The 19,030-nt window shown below is 42.1% G+C and overlaps 1 protein-coding gene across 2 annotated transcripts in view; it reads left to right on the forward strand.

The window, feature by feature from the left end:
* Positions 1–19,030, forward strand: part of Ku80 (X-ray repair cross-complementing protein 5 Ku80) — a 31,772-nt gene that overhangs the window by 7,588 nt on the left and 5,154 nt on the right. For both annotated transcript variants that reach the window (XM_050183070.2, XM_055073852.1), the window contains exons 8-16: positions 1,225–1,287; positions 2,104–2,241; positions 5,740–5,830; positions 7,117–7,177; positions 8,457–8,526; positions 9,674–9,760; positions 14,543–14,652; positions 18,210–18,306; positions 18,719–18,788. In XM_050183070.2, the coding sequence (XP_050039027.1) occupies positions 1,225–1,287; positions 2,104–2,241; positions 5,740–5,830; positions 7,117–7,177; positions 8,457–8,526; positions 9,674–9,760; positions 14,543–14,652; positions 18,210–18,306; positions 18,719–18,788 (787 nt within the window). The remainder of the gene's footprint in view (positions 1–1,224; positions 1,288–2,103; positions 2,242–5,739; positions 5,831–7,116; positions 7,178–8,456; positions 8,527–9,673; positions 9,761–14,542; positions 14,653–18,209; positions 18,307–18,718; positions 18,789–19,030) is intronic.

A 19,030-nucleotide genomic window follows, 5' to 3' on the forward strand; every position in this document is an offset into this window, starting at 1 on the left:
AGCGATCATGTGCCCACACCTTCTCCCCGTCCTCTTAAAACATTTGTAAATACAAATATTTCTCTAGTGGATTTCGAATATCTGAAATTGCCAACTGTATGCAATGAAACATAAAACTATAGCAAAAGTAAGATAAATTTCATCCCAACTACCCTAGTAGACGTAAAACATGAGAAGTTGCATTGTGGAACTTGCTATATGTCGCTGAGGGACCCAGACATTTCCAGTTAAAATGATGTCATTTACGCTCACTCAAGAGTCCTGATTGTTATGGGGGTCTCAAACGTGCTCTTGGGACAAAAAAACGGCAACAGAGTAGTACAAACAATAACAAGGGCATTTATTGCACCTTTCATACACTCATGCCTGCTAGCCGAATTGCTATCAGCAGAACATGCCAATGGTCACGCGACAAATCTAGGAAGTCCAACTCACTGCGATTGAATTTCGAGCGAATATGTTTGCCCCAAGCTGGAAACCAATGCCTGTTTGTCCGCGTGTACAGTCATGCAAATGGTGGCGCATTTGAACAAGGTCTTGTGAGACAGTCTCGCAGAAGCATGGATCGGTGCACGTGCGGAATGTCTGCGGCGCTTGCCAATCCCAAGCCAAAGAGAAACAGCCTTCCCCTTTTGTACCTAGGTAATCCTGCCATTAGATGGCGTTAGCAGTGCAATACTCGCGCCATCTCTCGTGTTACTCTGCAGCCACGCCGACTGCCTCCACAAAGCCATGCAGTGAAGCCGGATTGCAGGAGACGGGAGTCATGCGGGGGGAAAAGAACATCAGGGGACGCTTGAGAGATGCGCATCCCCACAGTGTGCAAACAAACTGCTTACTACTTTGTTCCTAATGCTTCCTTTGTGTTTTTATTTAACAGTGTTTCGTAATGTGCAACGTAATGACAAGCATGCTTAGGTTGTGGATATACTAGGATGTGAAGATCGATTCATGAAACTGCTTCTCATTATTAAAGAAATTATTCAATACTTTATTTGATTCTTTTCTTGCACTATTTGATTTGTATTCAGTTTGGTCTCAAAAATTATGATTCGTATACCCATAGCAAAAAAAACAACCTTGTTTGTGCTGCACTGTTTCTGAGTCTTTGCTGAAACACCTGGTTTACAATGCAGTTAAGAGTTGTGAGAGTTATACTATGTGAGTAAGAAGGCAATGTTGAATAGGTATGATGCGACAGCTTGTTCACTTTTCTGTTATCAGATCAAGAGACACTACTACATGGGTGACAAGACTTCTTATGTGGTTGCCAGAAAAGGAGATGAGGTGCGTTATACTTTTGCTGATCATTCTTAATGAGGCAATACATTATGCATGGTATCAGAAAATTCTGAAGTTTAAATGTCTCTAGAAGATACTGTAGGAAAATGCTAGCAAAGAAACTTCTTGCGCGAAATTACCTAGACATTAAGTAATGCATATTTTAGCACTGGCATGTTTAGGACACAAGGGGTCAGAATGTCTGGAAAGTTTGGCACTCAATTCTTAGTGCTTCCAGTTCCAAAAAGTGTAAGTTGAAATTCAATTGGTCTAGGCATGCCCTTGAATGAAATAATATAAGCTTGCTCTCAATAATCTGCAAAAATTGCTTTGATTCTTAACCATGCAGTTAAGAAAATGTTTTTTCTAAATATTCGCATAACAGTAATTGTTAAATAAGTAATTGTACTCATCATATACTAATCGTTTGGCACATACAGCCATTCATTGTAGCGTGTGGCTTGGTGTGGCACATAACACAGTAGGTACATAATCATTCAGACCTAAATATGTTGTATAGTCAATTATTTAAACCAAATTTTAAAACACTGGTTTCTTTAATGGTTTCAGTATGTTGAAGCTGCTTGTGCATTCTACTACACACTGAACACAGCCTTGTTTGTGGCCAAGAGTGGCTCAACATAAGACTGTGGGACTTCGAACTATCATGCCATATGATAAGTTGTGCCAGCTAAAAAAAAGAGGCTTCAAATAAAAAAGTGTTTAAGATTATTTTTATTGCTTTGCATGTCACTAATGTTTGAGCCACCCGCACTGTTCATTTTGCATATTCGCATAGACAGTAGGAGTTTAAATGTGCAGTCTGCTGGTGCTGCCCTATCTGCACTGATCCAAGCCCTCAAGAAGTCCAAGATGGTGGCTATCGTCCGGTACGCCTTCTCCGACAAGAGTGCACCTCGAATGGGCTTTCTAAGCCCACGGATCAAGGAACGCTATAAGGTGGGAGAGCTTGTACTCTGCTCCTTGGAAAATCATGTATACTAATCACCAACAAGCCATATAAACTTGGCAGTAAATTGACAAAAAATCTGAGTAATCATATTTCAGAAAAGCAGATTCACCAAAAAAAGCAAATGCTTTCATTCTGCGAGTGACTGGGAAAAGTCACCAATGCATTGCTGTACACACCTATGCTTTTTCATGACAAGTTGGCCAGTATTTTGGATGTCAAGACAAAAGTACCCTTTGTGCCTGCATTAAATTTGCATTTAATGGCTGTGTTTTCGGCAGCACGTCTTCGTTCTAGTTTGCATGCTCCTGCTCGAGCACTTTGCCACCAGTCTCCTTGTTGACTGAGCAACAAAACTTTATCACTGCAAAGAATACTTGAAGTTTGACACAAGAATGTCTCACACTATAAACAAAAATAACTGGACACATGCAGCAAACAATAAACGCAAACGAAACCAACCTTGTACATTACCTGAGCAAGTTTGGCAGCTTGGCTTGGCCTATTGTATACAGTGAACTCTCATTAATATGAACCCAGTTAAGGTGAATTCTCGCATTTAATGACCATGGGAAATTTTCTTTGGTTTTCCATAGATCGATGCAAAAAAGATCTGCTTAATACGAACCACCTCAGACATGCTCTTCGGTTAAGACTAACATTCGGAGCGGCTGCCATCACTACCAATCCTGGAGGCTAGGGTGCCTCAATGGGCCGCGCCCGGGGGCGCATACATTGGCGCACATTGCCCGTGGACAGAGGCGAAAACAGGAGGAGGAGGAAACAAAAAGCGACAGTGATGTTTCACTTCATGAACGCAGGTTACTAGCAAGCGTATGGGTGCTGTCGCGCATACGAAGCTATCGGCCCTCGGTGCGCCTAGACTGTCTGCATCGCAGATCGATTTTAAGACAGGACTCATGTGGCCGTGCCATACGCAGCAGCTACCGGAGTAGAACGCCCCCTTGTAAACATTCACTTACTAATTAAATTAACAAGCATGATGTCAGCACACACAGGCAGACATGAACACATAACACTCGATGACCATGTATGCTCGCTGTCAAAACACTAGCGTGAGGAATCGTGGCAGTAGCAGCGAGTGAAATGACCTTTGCGCTGTCTATCGCTTCAATGCAAACTAAGCAGCGAGAACACAGCATGTGCAAAACTACGAGCCATTGGCCCCCTAGACTGTGCCTCCAAAGCAGATCGCATTCAAGATATAGCCTATGCAACTTCGTGCCACCGTAGTACAATGGCCCCTCCTCCTCTGCACACACGAGATTGAGCCACCATCGTCGGCTCACCATTGCATGCTTTCACTTGCACACACAGCATACGGCATGCGAGGACGGTGTTATCACTAGACGAACCCAGTATGTCCATATCGCAGACGAAACCTGTAGCAACTGCCAGAGGAGGTCAACCCAGTGTGCCTCCGCCTACCTTCCTCCTCAGCAACGCTTCGCCTCGTTTCTCCTTCCCCACTTTGCTCTGCATCACCTAGACTTTCCTCTAGGTTGCGTTGCTTTGCTGCATGCTCAGCGTGCTCCTTCATGCTTTCGCTAGCTTGGAGCCTGCGCCGATGACCTGTGAGGTGGCAGATGCCTGCTTTAACTCCCTAGCAAACTTTTTTCAGCAGCATGAAGGCACAGAAGGATTTTTAAGGTCATTAGGTGAGATGACATCATTTGTGGCTGCTTGCCAATTTGCACAAAAGTGCCAAACATTCATCACGGACTCGATGAAACCAAGGAAGAGTACCATTCGAAAACAGTTTTCTATGAAGCTCAGTAAATAAAAGCTTTTTATGTCATTTTTCCCGCATTTCCAGTCTACTTCGTTTACCATTTTGAAGTAAGATATTTGGATGCACCTGGTCATGTTGCCAGTTATGCTTCTGATAAGACAAATAAATTTTCATGGTCCCTTCGAGTTCGTCTTAAAGAGAGTCTACTGTAGTTTGTTTTTCTTTGCAGCTAGCAGTCAGTTACTCTTGGATTGGCAAGGTCAAAACATACGATCCAGCATCTGGCAGATCATCCTTTCTCTACTCTGTTTCAATAAGGAGCTGGAAACATATAGGAACAAGAATGGGAGTTCTTGCTCGCCACAGCTGCTGAATTTGCAAGAAGAATAGGAAAAATCATGCTGTGTACTGCAAGGCACCAGAAATTTCTGTCATCATTCCAAATTGCATCTCAGAGATGAGTCGTGGTGCCACTGTGATGTTTGAATAATCGAACATGTCCATATTTTTGTTGTTCAGAAAATCATTTGTTGACTGTACACTATTGTAGAAGTTATATTTCTTATTCATCTTGTATGGTTGGCAGGGCTGAGTTCTTCTCAAGAAATTTGTTTTTATTTGTTCTTCAAGGATTCTGTATTGCCAGTGTTATAGTGTGCACTGCCGTGATTGCATTAGATATATTACAGATACTGCCAGCTAGAGTAGTGCACAATAAATGTTAAAAGAGCGCACTGAAATATGGAGTGCGAGAGAGTACACCAGGCGATCTTCACGTTGAGCCCAAACTGACCCTTACATTGACACTATAGTACTGCCATGTGTTCAAGTATTCAGATGGTTACTGTTGCACGGGACGTGGTAATTATCATAGAGTGCTCACATGTCCACTAGGTGGGCAGGCCACCACGACACTTGACCGGGGTGTTAGCATTCAAAATTCGTTACTGGAGTGCAATTGTCCTCTTTTTGCAGTCTGTTAAATTTATAAGTTCAGCCATGGCAGAGCCATGAAATTGATTCACATTATTCATCTATCAAAGTTAAAGTAAACATTTAACGAAAATGGGCACCTTTCAAGATTTCTGGACAGGACTGAATTACAAGACGGGTTTAATTATTTGATGTTGAATTAACTGAAATTGGCTGTACGTCTGAATGCATGCTGGCACATATGAACTTTAAGCCTAGTCAGTAGATCACCAGTTTTTGCTGCATATTATGCATCTTGAGCATCTTATTAGATGGTATTATTTGGAAAGGTGACGGCAGAAAGAGTCTCAACAAGCCTCCAGAAAAGAAGAGGCTGTTTGCACATGTGCAGTGTCAGTGATAAGTCTTTAGCTTGGGACCTTGCTTCCAAACTTGCCCGCTTTCCTCGAACAGAACAAAACTGTTGTCTTCTTGCTTAGTTCAAGGCCATGTCAATACTGCTTGCTGAATGCTTTTGCTTTATTTTTTCTTTCTACTTCACGTTTCACCTGACACCATGCCCTCCTTTCTTTGTCATCACTACTTGGTGTCCAAGCGTGCTTACTTTCTTTGCTTCGGGCAGACTTTCATGGCAGCGACTTATTTAGGTCCATAGCCAAATTCGTCTTCTATTTTACATCAAGCTTTCATGTTTGAGGTTGTTGCCTTTTGCGGCTTTGTTGCACAGGTAGCTGTCACTAATCCTACCCAGAAGGGCTGGGGCAGTACCTGTGTTGTCTTAATAATTTCATTCGCTTCACAGTGCCTCGTGTTCATTCAATTGCCTTACATGGAAGACTTGCGAAGATTCACGTTTCTGCCCCTGGACACCAACAAAGACAATATTCCAACTGGTAAGCAATTTTTTGTCTCTACTAATCATGGCCTTCTTGACAAGCAGCACTTGTGCTGCTGTTTTCATTCAAATGTGCTGCTTTTCATTATGATGAAGAGCACATTAACATTACCCTTTAAGGGGGGAATTATGAATGGCACAAAAAATAGATCCAGGTCTACCTGTTGGCTTTGTTTAGCATGTTCATCAAATGATGTCCACAGATTTTTTTTTTTTTTCAAAAGATTAATCTTGGCAGGGGGGAGATCTTAGTTATGTATTTGAGTGTCACACCAGATTTCTCAGACTGCGCAACGCCACGAAACAAGTCCAGCTATCAGTCAGCCTGTGCGTTGCTGCATGCCAACAGCATATGCTTACGCGAGCATGCATATGAGACTGCCACAACAGGCTGGAAATGAAAAAACATGATAGGGTTAAAGACTAAAAGCAAAATGATTTAAAACAACCTAGTGAGTGCTGCGTAACACAGCATGTTCATTTTAAAGGATTAAAACTTGCTGAGCTGAAATAAACTGTTTCTAATAATTTCTGGGTAAAGACACCAAATTATTTTTTGCTGCTAACGCAGCCACGGCAAAAGGTCAAGCTAGCCTCCACAACATTGCGTGCAATGTATGAAATGAAGTATAGCCGTCATGGGGACGCTCGACTGTGACGCATCCCCTGATGTTTTCCCCTCCTAGCTCTTGCCTCCTATAATCCAGATTCTCTGCACAGCCGAGCGCCGGTGGTGGGCATTGCAGATTAGCATGAGAGGTGGCACAAGTGTTGCACTGCTGATGCCACCGAATGGCAGGGTTACTCAGGCACAAAAGGGAGTAGGCTGTTCCCCTTTGGCTTGGAGTCGGCGGCATGCGTGGTCGTCTCGCACGCTGGCTGACGCTTCGCGTGACTTTCCCGAGAAAGGCTTCAGAGCAGTACACCAGGATGGACGAACACGATCGTTCCAATGCAACACCATTCGCATGACTGTGCATGCGAACAACCAGGCGTTGGTTTCCAGCATGGGGGCGAACATATTCGCTCGCCATCCAGTCGTGCAAGTTGGACTTCCTCGATTTGTCGTGCACCCATTGGCATGCTCTGTGGATGGCAACTCGGCTATCTGGCATTAGTGTATGAAAGGTACAGTAGATGCCCTTGTGATTGTTTACTCTACTGTGTTGTTGTTCCTTTGTCCCAAGATCGCGTATGATACCCCACATCGTGTATGGGACCAAAGTGATACTCAGGCTCTTCTTTATATAACAGAATGCAAATGAGTTGAATTTGTCTTTGCAGACATGCAGCTGTCCCTGTTTGATGATCTCATAGCGGCGATGGACCTTACAGCTGTGGATATGTAAGATGGCATTCTCTGTGGACTACCTTCTGTGAAAGATTAGCCCTTAAATAAACAGTCGAACTGTTGGGAAACATTATTTGTACAGTGGCACTGTAGTATATAACTATTGCTGCTCAACAAATGAGCAAATTGCAGCAAACCTCTCATTCTTGTGTCGACCAGCTGAATGACATCTTGCATGGGAAAAAGCAATGAAAGACCACAAAGTACTGGCTCTTGCGACTGTCAAATTTTTTTTGGCAGTAAGTGACACAGGATCTGTACATATGTGCACAGAAGCAGCTTGAAAGAATACTTTCCATCACTCCTACATATTCTTCAGGCTTGATTCATACCTGCTGAATCTCACAGACAAGTTGAAAGGCAACATTATCATCAAGAAAGGCGAACTTTTGACCATTTACTGTTGCAGATTGCTTTTAACTTAAGCAGCATGCAGCTGCTAGGAAGCTCATGTTCATGCCGACGCACACTGAAATGCAGAAGTTGCTAGGAAAAACTCTTAAAGTACAGTCGCCCGATTCTTTAACAGAAATGTGCGAGCGTCAAATAGCCGGCCGGTGAACACTTTTTAATGGCGCGAAGCGATGCTCTCAGCAAGAGATCAACAAGTTCCCGCTGATCTGGTTGCTTCACACCATTAGAAGGCGCTCACCAACCGGGCTAGTCGCCGCTTATGCGGTGCTGTTAAAGTATTGGGTGACTGTACATCTCATTCTTGATTGGCCACACATTTAGTCATTGACCTCCTGCCTGGCCAACATATATTTTTCAGCTTGGGAGTGAGCTATGCTGATGTCAAATGTGCATGCTTATGTTTGCACTTGACTGAGCATTTCCAGCCAACGCTTTGCAGTCTATACTTTATTTACCTGTACAGTAAGGAATGGTAAGCAAATAAGATTATCAGGTTTTCTTCAGCAATCTTGTTGTAACGTTACTGTTGCCTGTGAGATTTACCTGCGGAGCATTGTATGACAGTTGTGACTGCAGCTTCTGGAAGTTGTATATCGATCATAGTGGAGTTGCCAAGACAGCTCTGTACTGAGTCAGGCATATAAATACTCTAGGTGGCCATCTTGAGGACTTAATCATATGCTTGTTCTTCCTTAGAAATTATGTGAAAAAGAAATCTGTGATTGCTGGCATTGGCCATTATTATTATTTCCCCACTATCTTTGCTGCACTGTCTGTCTACATGACAAGTTGCAGCCAGGTATCAAGCAGTGCTTTTATAGGACACTTGTGCGTACATAGTATTTGTTCCTGTTGACAGAAATGGAGAACCAGAAGAGCTGTTCAAGTCTAGTCAAACCTCAAATCCATACTTGCAGCGGCTGTATCAGGTGAGCAAGTCCTACCCTATTGTGCATGCTGGCTATGTGGATGTTGACACTGCTTTTAGTTGAATTTTAAGCCATGTTACTGGTGCGCAGAGAAAGATAATCAGTTGTATAAAATTATCAGCAGGCACTTGTGATATAGAGGCATTGCATGTGATATACTGCACTTCACATTTCATCAACCCCTTGTCAACAGCACAGCACTCGGGAGGACTACAGTTGATGTCATTTCGATGTTGAACAGAGTGATATGTATTCACCATTTTCATAAAAATACTGTATTGTTGTGAGGTTTTTGCATATGCTTGCTATAGACTTTTGCAACGAGAGCTCCCTGGACATCATCATGAAGCCCTCTGTACTGTTGTAAAGACACATGAGCCCCCCTTGAAAGCTCTGCAGAAGCGGCTGCCCATGCCTTTGTACCCATGTGCAACAGTCCAGAGTGGAGGTTCTCTCTCTCTCCCTCTCCCTAAAGAGAATGTCTATACAAGGGACAAGTACCATACTTACACAAATATAAATGCGAGCCTTTCTTTATTATTATTATTGTTGTTGTTGTTGTTTTTGTTGTTGTTGTTATTATTATTATTATTTCCCGTCCTGGAAAGCATTCTGCAATATATTGAACCATGCTTTGAGTACTATGCAGCCTTTTTCCTCCCTCAATTGCACTTTTCAATATGCAGTCTGCATGACTGCTAGTTGACTAGGCTGTGTGGAAAAGCTGACCCATCAGTGGGCAGGTTAAAGGACACTTTAGATAATTTTATGCTTTGCTTGCTTGTTTCCAAACATTTTAGCCCAGATTCCCTACACTAAGATGCATAGGTTTGACACTCATTTGAGAAGGTGTTTCCTGAAAAATGCACGTTGAAAAAAGCACATTTGTATTTCCCACACTCCAGATGGCATTGCAATAATACAAGTTTCAGAAAGCAGTCGTACTGTACTGTCATTGTTCTTATTTTCAAACTCTTCAGAGGTTGAAACCTCGTGCATTTTAAAATGTTGGTGCAGATTGGTATTCTTGTAATTTCCCCATAATATTGGACTCGTTTGTTTAGCAATAGATTATTTCATATCCTTCAACCTTTGCTAGTTTTGCATTTTTATTTGCCTGATGAAGTATTAATTTCATTGTCCACAGTGTATTCAACACAGAGCAATGCATCCAAAAGACCCATTGCCTCCTATTCCTCAACATATTGCAGATGCCATCAAGACGCCCAAGGCGGTGAGTGAGTTGTCACATGAGAAGTCCTTCATTGTCCTTATGCTTTGCCACTGTTATTGCACACAAGTCAGAATCCTATCCCTGTTATCTTACAGGGAGGAATAACCGAAATTGGGAAGGAATTGCTGACTAAGAATGGTCTAAGTTTTATCTATATTTTGAGTAAAGCAATAACAGACAAATCGGAACACTACATTGAAGCTACAAGTGGGTGAAAATGCCTCGTGTTCACATGGAATGGTCACTTTGTAGGATTACTGCCATGGTAGCTCACTAGCTATGGTATTGAGCTGCTGAGCTCCAGGTCGGGAGTTGGATCCCGGTTGTGGCGGCCGCAATCTGGTGGGGGTGGAAATAAGATATGCCTACTACTCTTCTGGGTAACGCAGTGGTTTGGGTGTTGCGCGTCTGTGCTCCAGCGGAACGGCCCCAAAGACCGCATACAAATGGAGGATAAATGAGGAGGATCGCATAAATTGACGCCCTACAGACCTCCACTGCAAGGCTGTATATATTGTATATACAGTAGACTCGCGATAATTCAAACTCTGATAATTCGTACTTTCGGTTAATTCAAACAAAAATGAAATTTTTGGTTGGTTCGCCATGTTTTCAATGTATTTTAAGGCCGCTTAATTCAAACACCGCAATTCGGTTAATTCGTACTTTTTGTTTGTCCATACCGGAAAATTATCGGCTATCGTTGCCACCACTGGTGAAAAATCTGACTTCTTATATCACCACAACAGCGGAAAATGTTAAAATAAGCGCACTATGGCCTAAAAAAATAAAAGAAAGCGAACAAGAGCCTAACAAACAAACGTTCGAAACAAAAGCCTCCCGAAGGGCACATTGTTGCTCAACTTTCCGTGGCTTGCTAGCATGCTTGCTAGCCAGTTCAAAGCAGGAAGTTCGAAATTAAAACACATAACCCTCAAAACTTGTGGAAATGACGACTGTCCACCTGCGTTTGTCAAAACGCTCAAAACTGACGTAAGACCTGACGTAAAAACAAAGAGCACGAGAAAAGGAAAAAAAAAAAAAGGTGCGGAAGTGACGCGAGTAGCATCGGCCGATTCCGAATCACGGGACCGCTCGCGCTTTTCTTTCCCTGGTCAGTCGCCCGCATTGGTAGCATCATGTCTCCGCGGGGGAAGTACCGAACCCTTTCTGTGAAAGAAAAATTGGCAGCCATAGAAGAAGTTGAGGCTGGAGCGAAGAAGACTTCTGTGGCATTGAAGTATGGAATCACAAAAAGTACGCTGACAACGATTGTGAAAGCGAAAGACAAGCTGCGAAACAACGCAGGCCATTTCGCTCCCGACAGAAAAAGGCTTAGGGAGGTGGCGCATCCGGAGCTTGAGAAGGCAGTTTTTCTTTGGCTGAAGCGCGCTCGGAGCTGCAGTCTACCAGTAAGTGGACCAATCCTGCGAGAGAAGGCCGAACAACTGTCTTTGCGCTTTGGAATTGAAGACTTCAAGTCTAGTGATGGATGGGTGTCGCGATTCAAGGAGGGACATGGCCTCACTTTCAAAACAGTAAGTGGAGAAGCGGCAGCGGTCGATGAGGCGGTTACTACCGACTGGCAGCAGACGCGTCTTCAGAGCCTACTGCTTGAATACTCCCCGGCTGACATTTGTAATGCTGACGAAATGGGACTGTTCTTCAAGTGCCTTCCTCAGCAAACATTGTGTCGCAAGGGGGAACGTTGCACCGGCGGAAAGCTGAGCAAGGAGCGGCTCACAGTCATGGTTTGTGCCAATATGGATGGTAGTCACAAGCCCGAACTTTTCGTTGTTGGCAAATCGAAGCGTCCGAGATGCTTTAAAGGCGTCCGAACTCTTCCCGTTTCTTATGCAGCAAATGCACGTGCATGGATGACGCAATCTTTGTTTGAGGATTGGCTGCGGAAACTTGACGTGCGGTTTAAGCGCGATAAAAGAAAAGTGCTGATGATAGTGGATAATTGTCCCGCTCACGGTGACGTGGAGGGGCTGGAGGCAATTCGTCTTGAATTCCTCCCTCCAAACACAACAGCTGTCCTCCAGCCTCTGGATCAGGGGGTAATCAAATGTCTGAAGATAAACTACAGAAAGCTACTCCTTAAGAGGATGCTAATATGCATGGATAATTCCATGTCGTACAGCGTAACACTGCTGTCGTCTGTGGGAATGCTAGCTGACGCATGGAGTGCAGTAACATCGGCAACGATACGGAACTGCTTCCAGCATGCCTTCCGCATACCAGGCCACACCAGTGATACCTTGCCTGACTGCGCTCGAAATGAAGGTGAAGACTGCCTCCAAATGGAGAGCGATGAAGCAAGGCTAGTGCTTTCTGCACTCCAAGCACACAACATAGCTGCTGACCTCAGTGAATTTGCGGCTGCCGATGATAACCTCTGCGTGTGCAGGGAAGACACCCTGGACGACTTGGTGGCTGAGGTGCTGCCAGCACAGTACAGCAGCGAAAGTGAAGAGGAATCAGAAGAGCAATCCTCTGTGACAGCAGCACAGGCCTTCCACTACCTTGCCAAGGTCCGCAAATTTCTGACTGTAGAAGAAAATTCTCAAGAACAACTGGCTGCTCTTAATGGAATAGAGAACTTTGTTCTTAATGCACATGTAAAGAAAAAACAATCAACAATTCATGATTTCTTCAAACGGTCTAGTCAGCCATAGATTTCCATTAAACTTGTTCTGGATCCTTCACCTCTGCTCTGTTTTTACTGTGTAATTAAAGAGTGAAATGTTTAAAATATGATTTAAGTGGATAATTAATTGTAACGTGCGCTGTAATCTTGCTCAGAGTCATATATGCGAGAACTTCCGATAATTCAAACTTCCTGATAATTCAAACAAAATCCTGGGGTCCCTTCGAGTTTGAATTAACGAGAGTCTACTGTAGTGTTGATCCGTTCATACAGTGTGTTGCTATTATGTGTGTGTGTACCACTCATTGGGTGCACGTTAAAGAAGCCCAAGTGGTCAAAATTAATCCGGAGCCCCGCACTGTGCCATGTGTCGTAATGAAATAGCAGTTTTGGCACATAAGACCCCAGAATTAAATTTTTTTACTTTACACAATTCATGGAATGGAAGCTTTATTTGTAATTTCAATGTTAGACCAAATTATTGTTTCTCTGAAGTTATATAGCAGGAGAGAAGGATTCAGTCTCTCAGTACATTTCTCAGTTGCTGCATCACCGAAGGCAGCTTTTCCTAAAAGTACATACATATTTACATGCATGTTACTATACTGTATAGTACATAATAGCACGATTAAGTGGTCAACATTTGGCAAACAAGGGACATCTCTGAAGCTAGTGTTTCAACGAGCGTCTTCATCAGGACAACAATATAAGAGTTGTCCAGTTTTCGAAGCAATGGCTCTCCTGGAACATCCTTTGTTTACTCACTGATGAGATTAAAGTTGGAACTTTTGTGGCACATAAACATGAACATTGCGTGAAATTACACTTTGCATAGGATGAAAATAAACAATTGTACATATTGTCATTAGCTTTATAGCATAGACTCATAGCATAGACTCATCCAACATATATGTTGGATCTGCATAACTTTTTTTATATAATGCTTCATAGTGCTAATACTTTTTGTTCTTCCCACGGTCCTGCAAGAAATGTACTACGTGGTTCTACCATGCAAGTTTGCAACTAAGAAAGGAGAGTTGAGGTCGGGATGGCGCTGAGATGTGGAGACTAGCTTGGTGCTTTGAGTTTCGTCTGGAGGCTCTGTAGCACAAACAGAGGGCATCACAGGGCCTGATAACAAAATTAGTCATGCCATTCTCGAGCAAGGACACCATCACATATGTTATCTCCTGTATTAGAGAGCACAGCTGGTGGGCATCCCTTTCTTCATTTCACTTTCAGTATCAGAAGCAAATGCCTTCTTCGAAGAAAGATACGTCATTAGATGTTTCCTGAGTCACCCGTTGACATGGACACGGGGCTCTTGTCACAGACGAATTGCTTAACTGCGCTGAATGAACCTTATTCTGCATGAAAGTAAAATTGTAGTGGTGACTTTTTCAAGTGAATTGCTTCATTTAAGATCTTGGCTATTTTTGCAAAAGTTGATAAAAATTTTGGAATGAAAGGAAGGGAAAACATCTTGCTTACAACTTTGTATCATTGCTACAAGAACAGATATTATGTTGTAAACAAGCACCTGCTCACATGTTACTATACTGTGCTAATGTACTACTGCATTGCAGGCGTCAGATGTGCGTTACACAATAGCTCATTCATTGTAGCCTAACAACACTTAAGGTACTTGTCACTATTATTGCTAACTAATGTATAATGCCAGATTTCATACCAATAAGTATTGTGTAACCAATTGGCCACTGCTGCTATTCATTGTGTTTTGGCCTATGAAAACCTTGAATGAATTGATGAAGCACCTGCTCAAATGTTCACTTTGGGCACACTGCAATAAATGCTGTTTGGAAAGAAATCATATGCATTTTCATTGCAGCGTGGCAGTTGTAAACGTATTGTTCAACTTTAATATTGTGTGATTTTCATCAATTTGTATGAAAATTTTGCAGTCTAAATAATGTATGCTTCCTGCAGTTACTAGAATTCGACTTTTTCATTTAAATACAACAACTTTCAGTTTAATATGTTCAGTGATTTCCTGACGAGAGTATTTCGGGTGTTCTGCATACGTATATGCATTTTTGCATACGTAGTGTTAGGTTTAGAGCTTATTCGTATTGTACTATGAAGTGTGATGGTGGTTTTTACTCCAACAGGTTTCAGAGCTTGCAGAGCCCATTCTAAAGAAAATTTCATCTGCATTTCCCCTGGAGGACGTCACCCCAGTAAAAGTGCCTCAAGACAACGGAGTTGGACCCTGCGACCAGTCAGTGCAGATGTGTTTCTTTTTTTTTTTCTTTTTTTGCTGTATATTCGTTTTATGTTTCTGAACACATAAAACCTTTAAGGCTAGACAATACCCAAGGAAGTCAGATAGCTGATTTAATTAATTAATTTATTTATTTATTTACAGTACCCTCAGAGTAAGCATCCATTATAGAGGGGAGAGGCTAGATAAAGGAGGTTAAAAATTAGATTATAAAGAAAAGGCACAGTATAAGTAACAATGAAAAATTATGATAGCTCACTAATTACATAAAAAAATTATAGTAGTAGCTCACCATAGAAATTTGATGATACACTTTTCAATACACAAGTTAGGAATGATAGCTCAATACATACATAGTTAAGTTGTAAATATCGTATTTATACTGCAAAAATTCACATGATATAGTAACCATAAGTTTCATGATTTAGATGTAGTTAACTAAAGCATATCTAAATTGAACAGGATTACTTATACTAAAAGTAGATGCTGGCAGACCATTCCATTCATTGCATGTTTTTGGCAAAACTTACTGCAAATGTGTTAGTGTGTTAGAGCGAGGCACATGTGCCTTATGCAAATGATCTCTACATGAGGAGATGAATGGTGCTGGATTAATCTATGCTGACCGAAGCGCTGTGTTCTGGTAGTAAATCTTATGAAATAAGCATAGGCGTGATTTTTTGCTGCGGGTTAACAGCGAAGGTAGGTTCAGTGTAGTCTTCATTTGTGCCATGCTTGCCGTACGATCGTAATTACCTAGTTAGTATAAACCGAGCGGAGCGATTCTGGACACTTTCAAGGCACTAAATTGAGATGGCATGATGTGGGTCCCATACTGATGATGCGTATTCCAACTGTGGATGAACATATGTCATGTATAACAATTGTTTGAGTGATAACGGTGCGAGCGAAAAGTTTCTGCAAAGATATCCAAGTGTGCGATTATCTTTGTTCATTATGTAGTCGATATGGTACTTCCAAGATAAGTTATAGGTTATATGGACGCCGAGATATCTGTAGTTTCTTACGCTCTCTAAAGGAATGTTATCACGTAAATAGGCACTACAAGCTTCATTAGTACGGGATATTCGCCTCAATTTACATTTCTTGACATTAAGTTGCATGTGCCATTTATTTAGTCCAGTTATGAAGTGTGTTTAAATCGTCCTGAAGATAGGAAATATGAGCATCATTTGTAATTTTGTGATATAATACACAGTCATCTGCAAAAAGACAAATTTTAGACGAAATGCTACCAGATATATCGTTAACATAGATAAAAAATAACAGCAGCCCAAGTACAGACCCTTGTAGAACACCAGATTTGACGGGTGTTAGAGTTGAATTAACTTCATTAGCATTTACAAATTGTATACGGCGTGTTAGAAATGCTTGTTTAATATTCAGAGGACTTATATGACTGTTACAATCTGTAAGCCGCCTCAGTTACTAACAAAAGCTGTTGTTGCAAGTCTATTTTTGTAAATGGTATTTAACCTTTTTCTGCAATATCTTGCCTGAGGAAAAGCCAGGCTTTTCACTGGTGGTGCCATTCCCTTATATTTAAGTTTTTCACTAGAAAAAGGTTTATACACATCGGACTAAGTATACACTACTTGGTTTGCCCTTGCGCCACAAACCTGAAAATTTAGCTTTTCAGCATGAACAAATGACGTAATTGAAAATGTGAGTTGTTAGCTGCATCCTGAATGAAATTTAACCTTTAAAAAAAAAGAAAGAAAGAAAGAGAAAAAGACATCTCGAGAAATTAGGTTTGTTTGATGCAATTGTGGAAACGATAGATTTTGTGATCTTCAAAATTGCAAAAAAATTTTAAATGGTTGCTATGAATGATGACAGGCCGACACGTTCACTTTCTTACCACACTCCGTGAGTCTTCCTCCACAGTGTCCACACTGTCCACATCTGTCCATTCTCGTACACCACACCGCACACACTCCGTACCACCCGCATCTTCCTTCCTCTCTCGCCTCCGCACTCATGCCATCTGGTCCTTCCCCTGGCAACTACACTCAACCGTGTGCATGGCCTCTGAGAACTGTGACCTGCCTTGCCTCGCATGGTAGCAGTTTGTAAAAGTCAGAAGAGTGCCATTTTAGTATACCAAGAGTACCAGAGTGCCAGATTGTGCATATTGTTACGGATGAGATGGGTGTATTTACAAGATGATCGAGGGGGTGTAGAGAAAATAGCGCAGGGAGTCAGGCATATTATACATCATGCCCAGTTCTTCAATCTGCTCTTCTTTTACTCAGCCGTGCAGCGCAACATCTTCCTTCTATCACTGACCACCTAAAGAACTTTATGTAATCAGAATTAATTTGGAACCTTTCGCTGCAGCAGCTTTCCTAGGCCATTCGTTGCTTTGTAACATTAAACCTTGCCATTTAATTTTCTTGTACCCTGTGTTCTTACATATGAATGTTCTTTGGGCACTTTCCAGCTGTCTGCTGTATTTATCTACTCGCTCCTTGGGCACGCACTCCTTCCTCTATTTATCTTTTAAGTGCTGGAAATGGCAAAGAAACCATAGAGTGCGACCAACATAGCCAGTGTTGATTGAAAGCACAGTCTGTTGCCAAATGCCACACGTTACAGGAAATGTGTTCACTTTACATCTGCATCAATACCCCCTTGAGTTTTGCTTCCACTGTAACCAGTGCCTGAAATTTTCTGCTTTTGGCTTCATTTCATCAGCCTTTTTAGCACATTCCTTGATGCTCTAGATGCCAATACTGAAGGTTATAAAAAAAATTAGCAGGGAACGACCTTTTTCTGTTGCGGTAGCAGTGCCACACTAGGCCCTTTCCTTATGCTACGAATGCACTTTGACAGTGATCGCTGTGGGCATTCTTCCTTTTCTGAAATGCCACCGGCACGTGCACAAATGTAAATTGTAACTTTCGCACAGCATAGTCGTCAGTGAAATTTTGGTGGCACCTTTTGGATGTTAGGGAAACTTGACGCTGCAAGAATATGAAATGTTTTCATCCCCCCAAAATTTCAATTTTTCATGCTTGTCCCCCCCCCCCACACACACACCTTTAATGACTTTTCGTGCCTATACAGGACAGTTAGCACTACTACTGAGTAATTTTTAAAAAATTTATTCCGCTTGTAACTAGCTGTTGAGAAGAGCTGTTGCGGTTTCACTCTTACCTTTAAGGCTAGCAGCAGAGTTGGAGCAAAATGAGAAACGTTGCAGCTTCCATGGATCATTTAAATGCTTGTTCAGGACAAACTGGTGGGCTAGTTGGTTATACATGTCTGCTTGAGCTGGCGATTTATTGTATGCTGTGTTCAAGTAGACGTTTAAATGCTGCTAGTTTTCCAGCTGTTTGGCCTTATTTGAAAAACATAGCAATGAAACACCAGGTATTTCCTTCAGTGATACCACTGACATTTAATTGTGCTATAGTCTGATTGAGGATAAGGGCCCAAATTTGATCAGGGTATCATGACTTTGTGGTGTAACTGATGCACGAAAAGAATGACAAAAATATATGTACCAACAATCTTGCTTTTGACTCCAGAAACAAAGATGATGCCACAAGCTCGGACGAGCCTGCCTCCAAGAGGGCACGTGCCGATGTCAGCATGGCAGACTTGGTTGCCACAGCAACAACAAAGGTAAAGAAAACTAACATTGCCACGTGTGTAGATATGACTTAAGGAAAGAGTAAACATTCTATGCTTTATAGGAATATACATTATGAAGGTGATGCCAGAACAAGTGATTCCAGTGATAATTGAATGGAGTTAATTGAGAGGCAGATATAGTAGTTCATAAAACTGAGCCAGGAATTCGTTTTCACCAACCAAAATCTTTTGCCTGAGGCGATAGAGTTCATTACGAAACATCAAATAGTGGACAGTCATAACCTGACTGGTAGATTTAAGGTGTATCTCTGATGCAGCAACAGTGCTAAGCATGCGCTCTGCTCTTTCACCATGTCTCGAACAAAGCAATCATGGGGAGCATTTGACATGCTTCACTGATTGGAGGTATGTAGTTTAACTATATATAACCTTCTTCTTCAAGGTGGACGTGGTGAACCCTGTAGAGGACTTCAAGAAACTAGTCTCTGGCAAAGATTATTCTTACCCAGAAGGTAAGCAACACTGCCTCAGAAGCATGACAAAAGCTTCACAGGCTACCCTGAAGCAGCTTTTCAAACTGGTTGAGACAAACAGCACTTCCTTGCACCTCCCTTCATGTCATGACTTGGGGAAGAACTGAAGTTTGGACTATAGTTGGTACAGATTCAGTGTAGTGTCATACACAGATTCATCGCGACATGGTTGTCCGTCCTCTGCTTATAATGTTCTGCTTGATGTCTGACACCATAAGGAA

This window comes from Dermacentor andersoni, chromosome 4 (assembly GCF_023375885.2).
Source record: "Dermacentor andersoni chromosome 4, qqDerAnde1_hic_scaffold, whole genome shotgun sequence".
NCBI lineage: Eukaryota > Metazoa > Arthropoda > Arachnida > Ixodida > Ixodidae > Dermacentor > Dermacentor andersoni.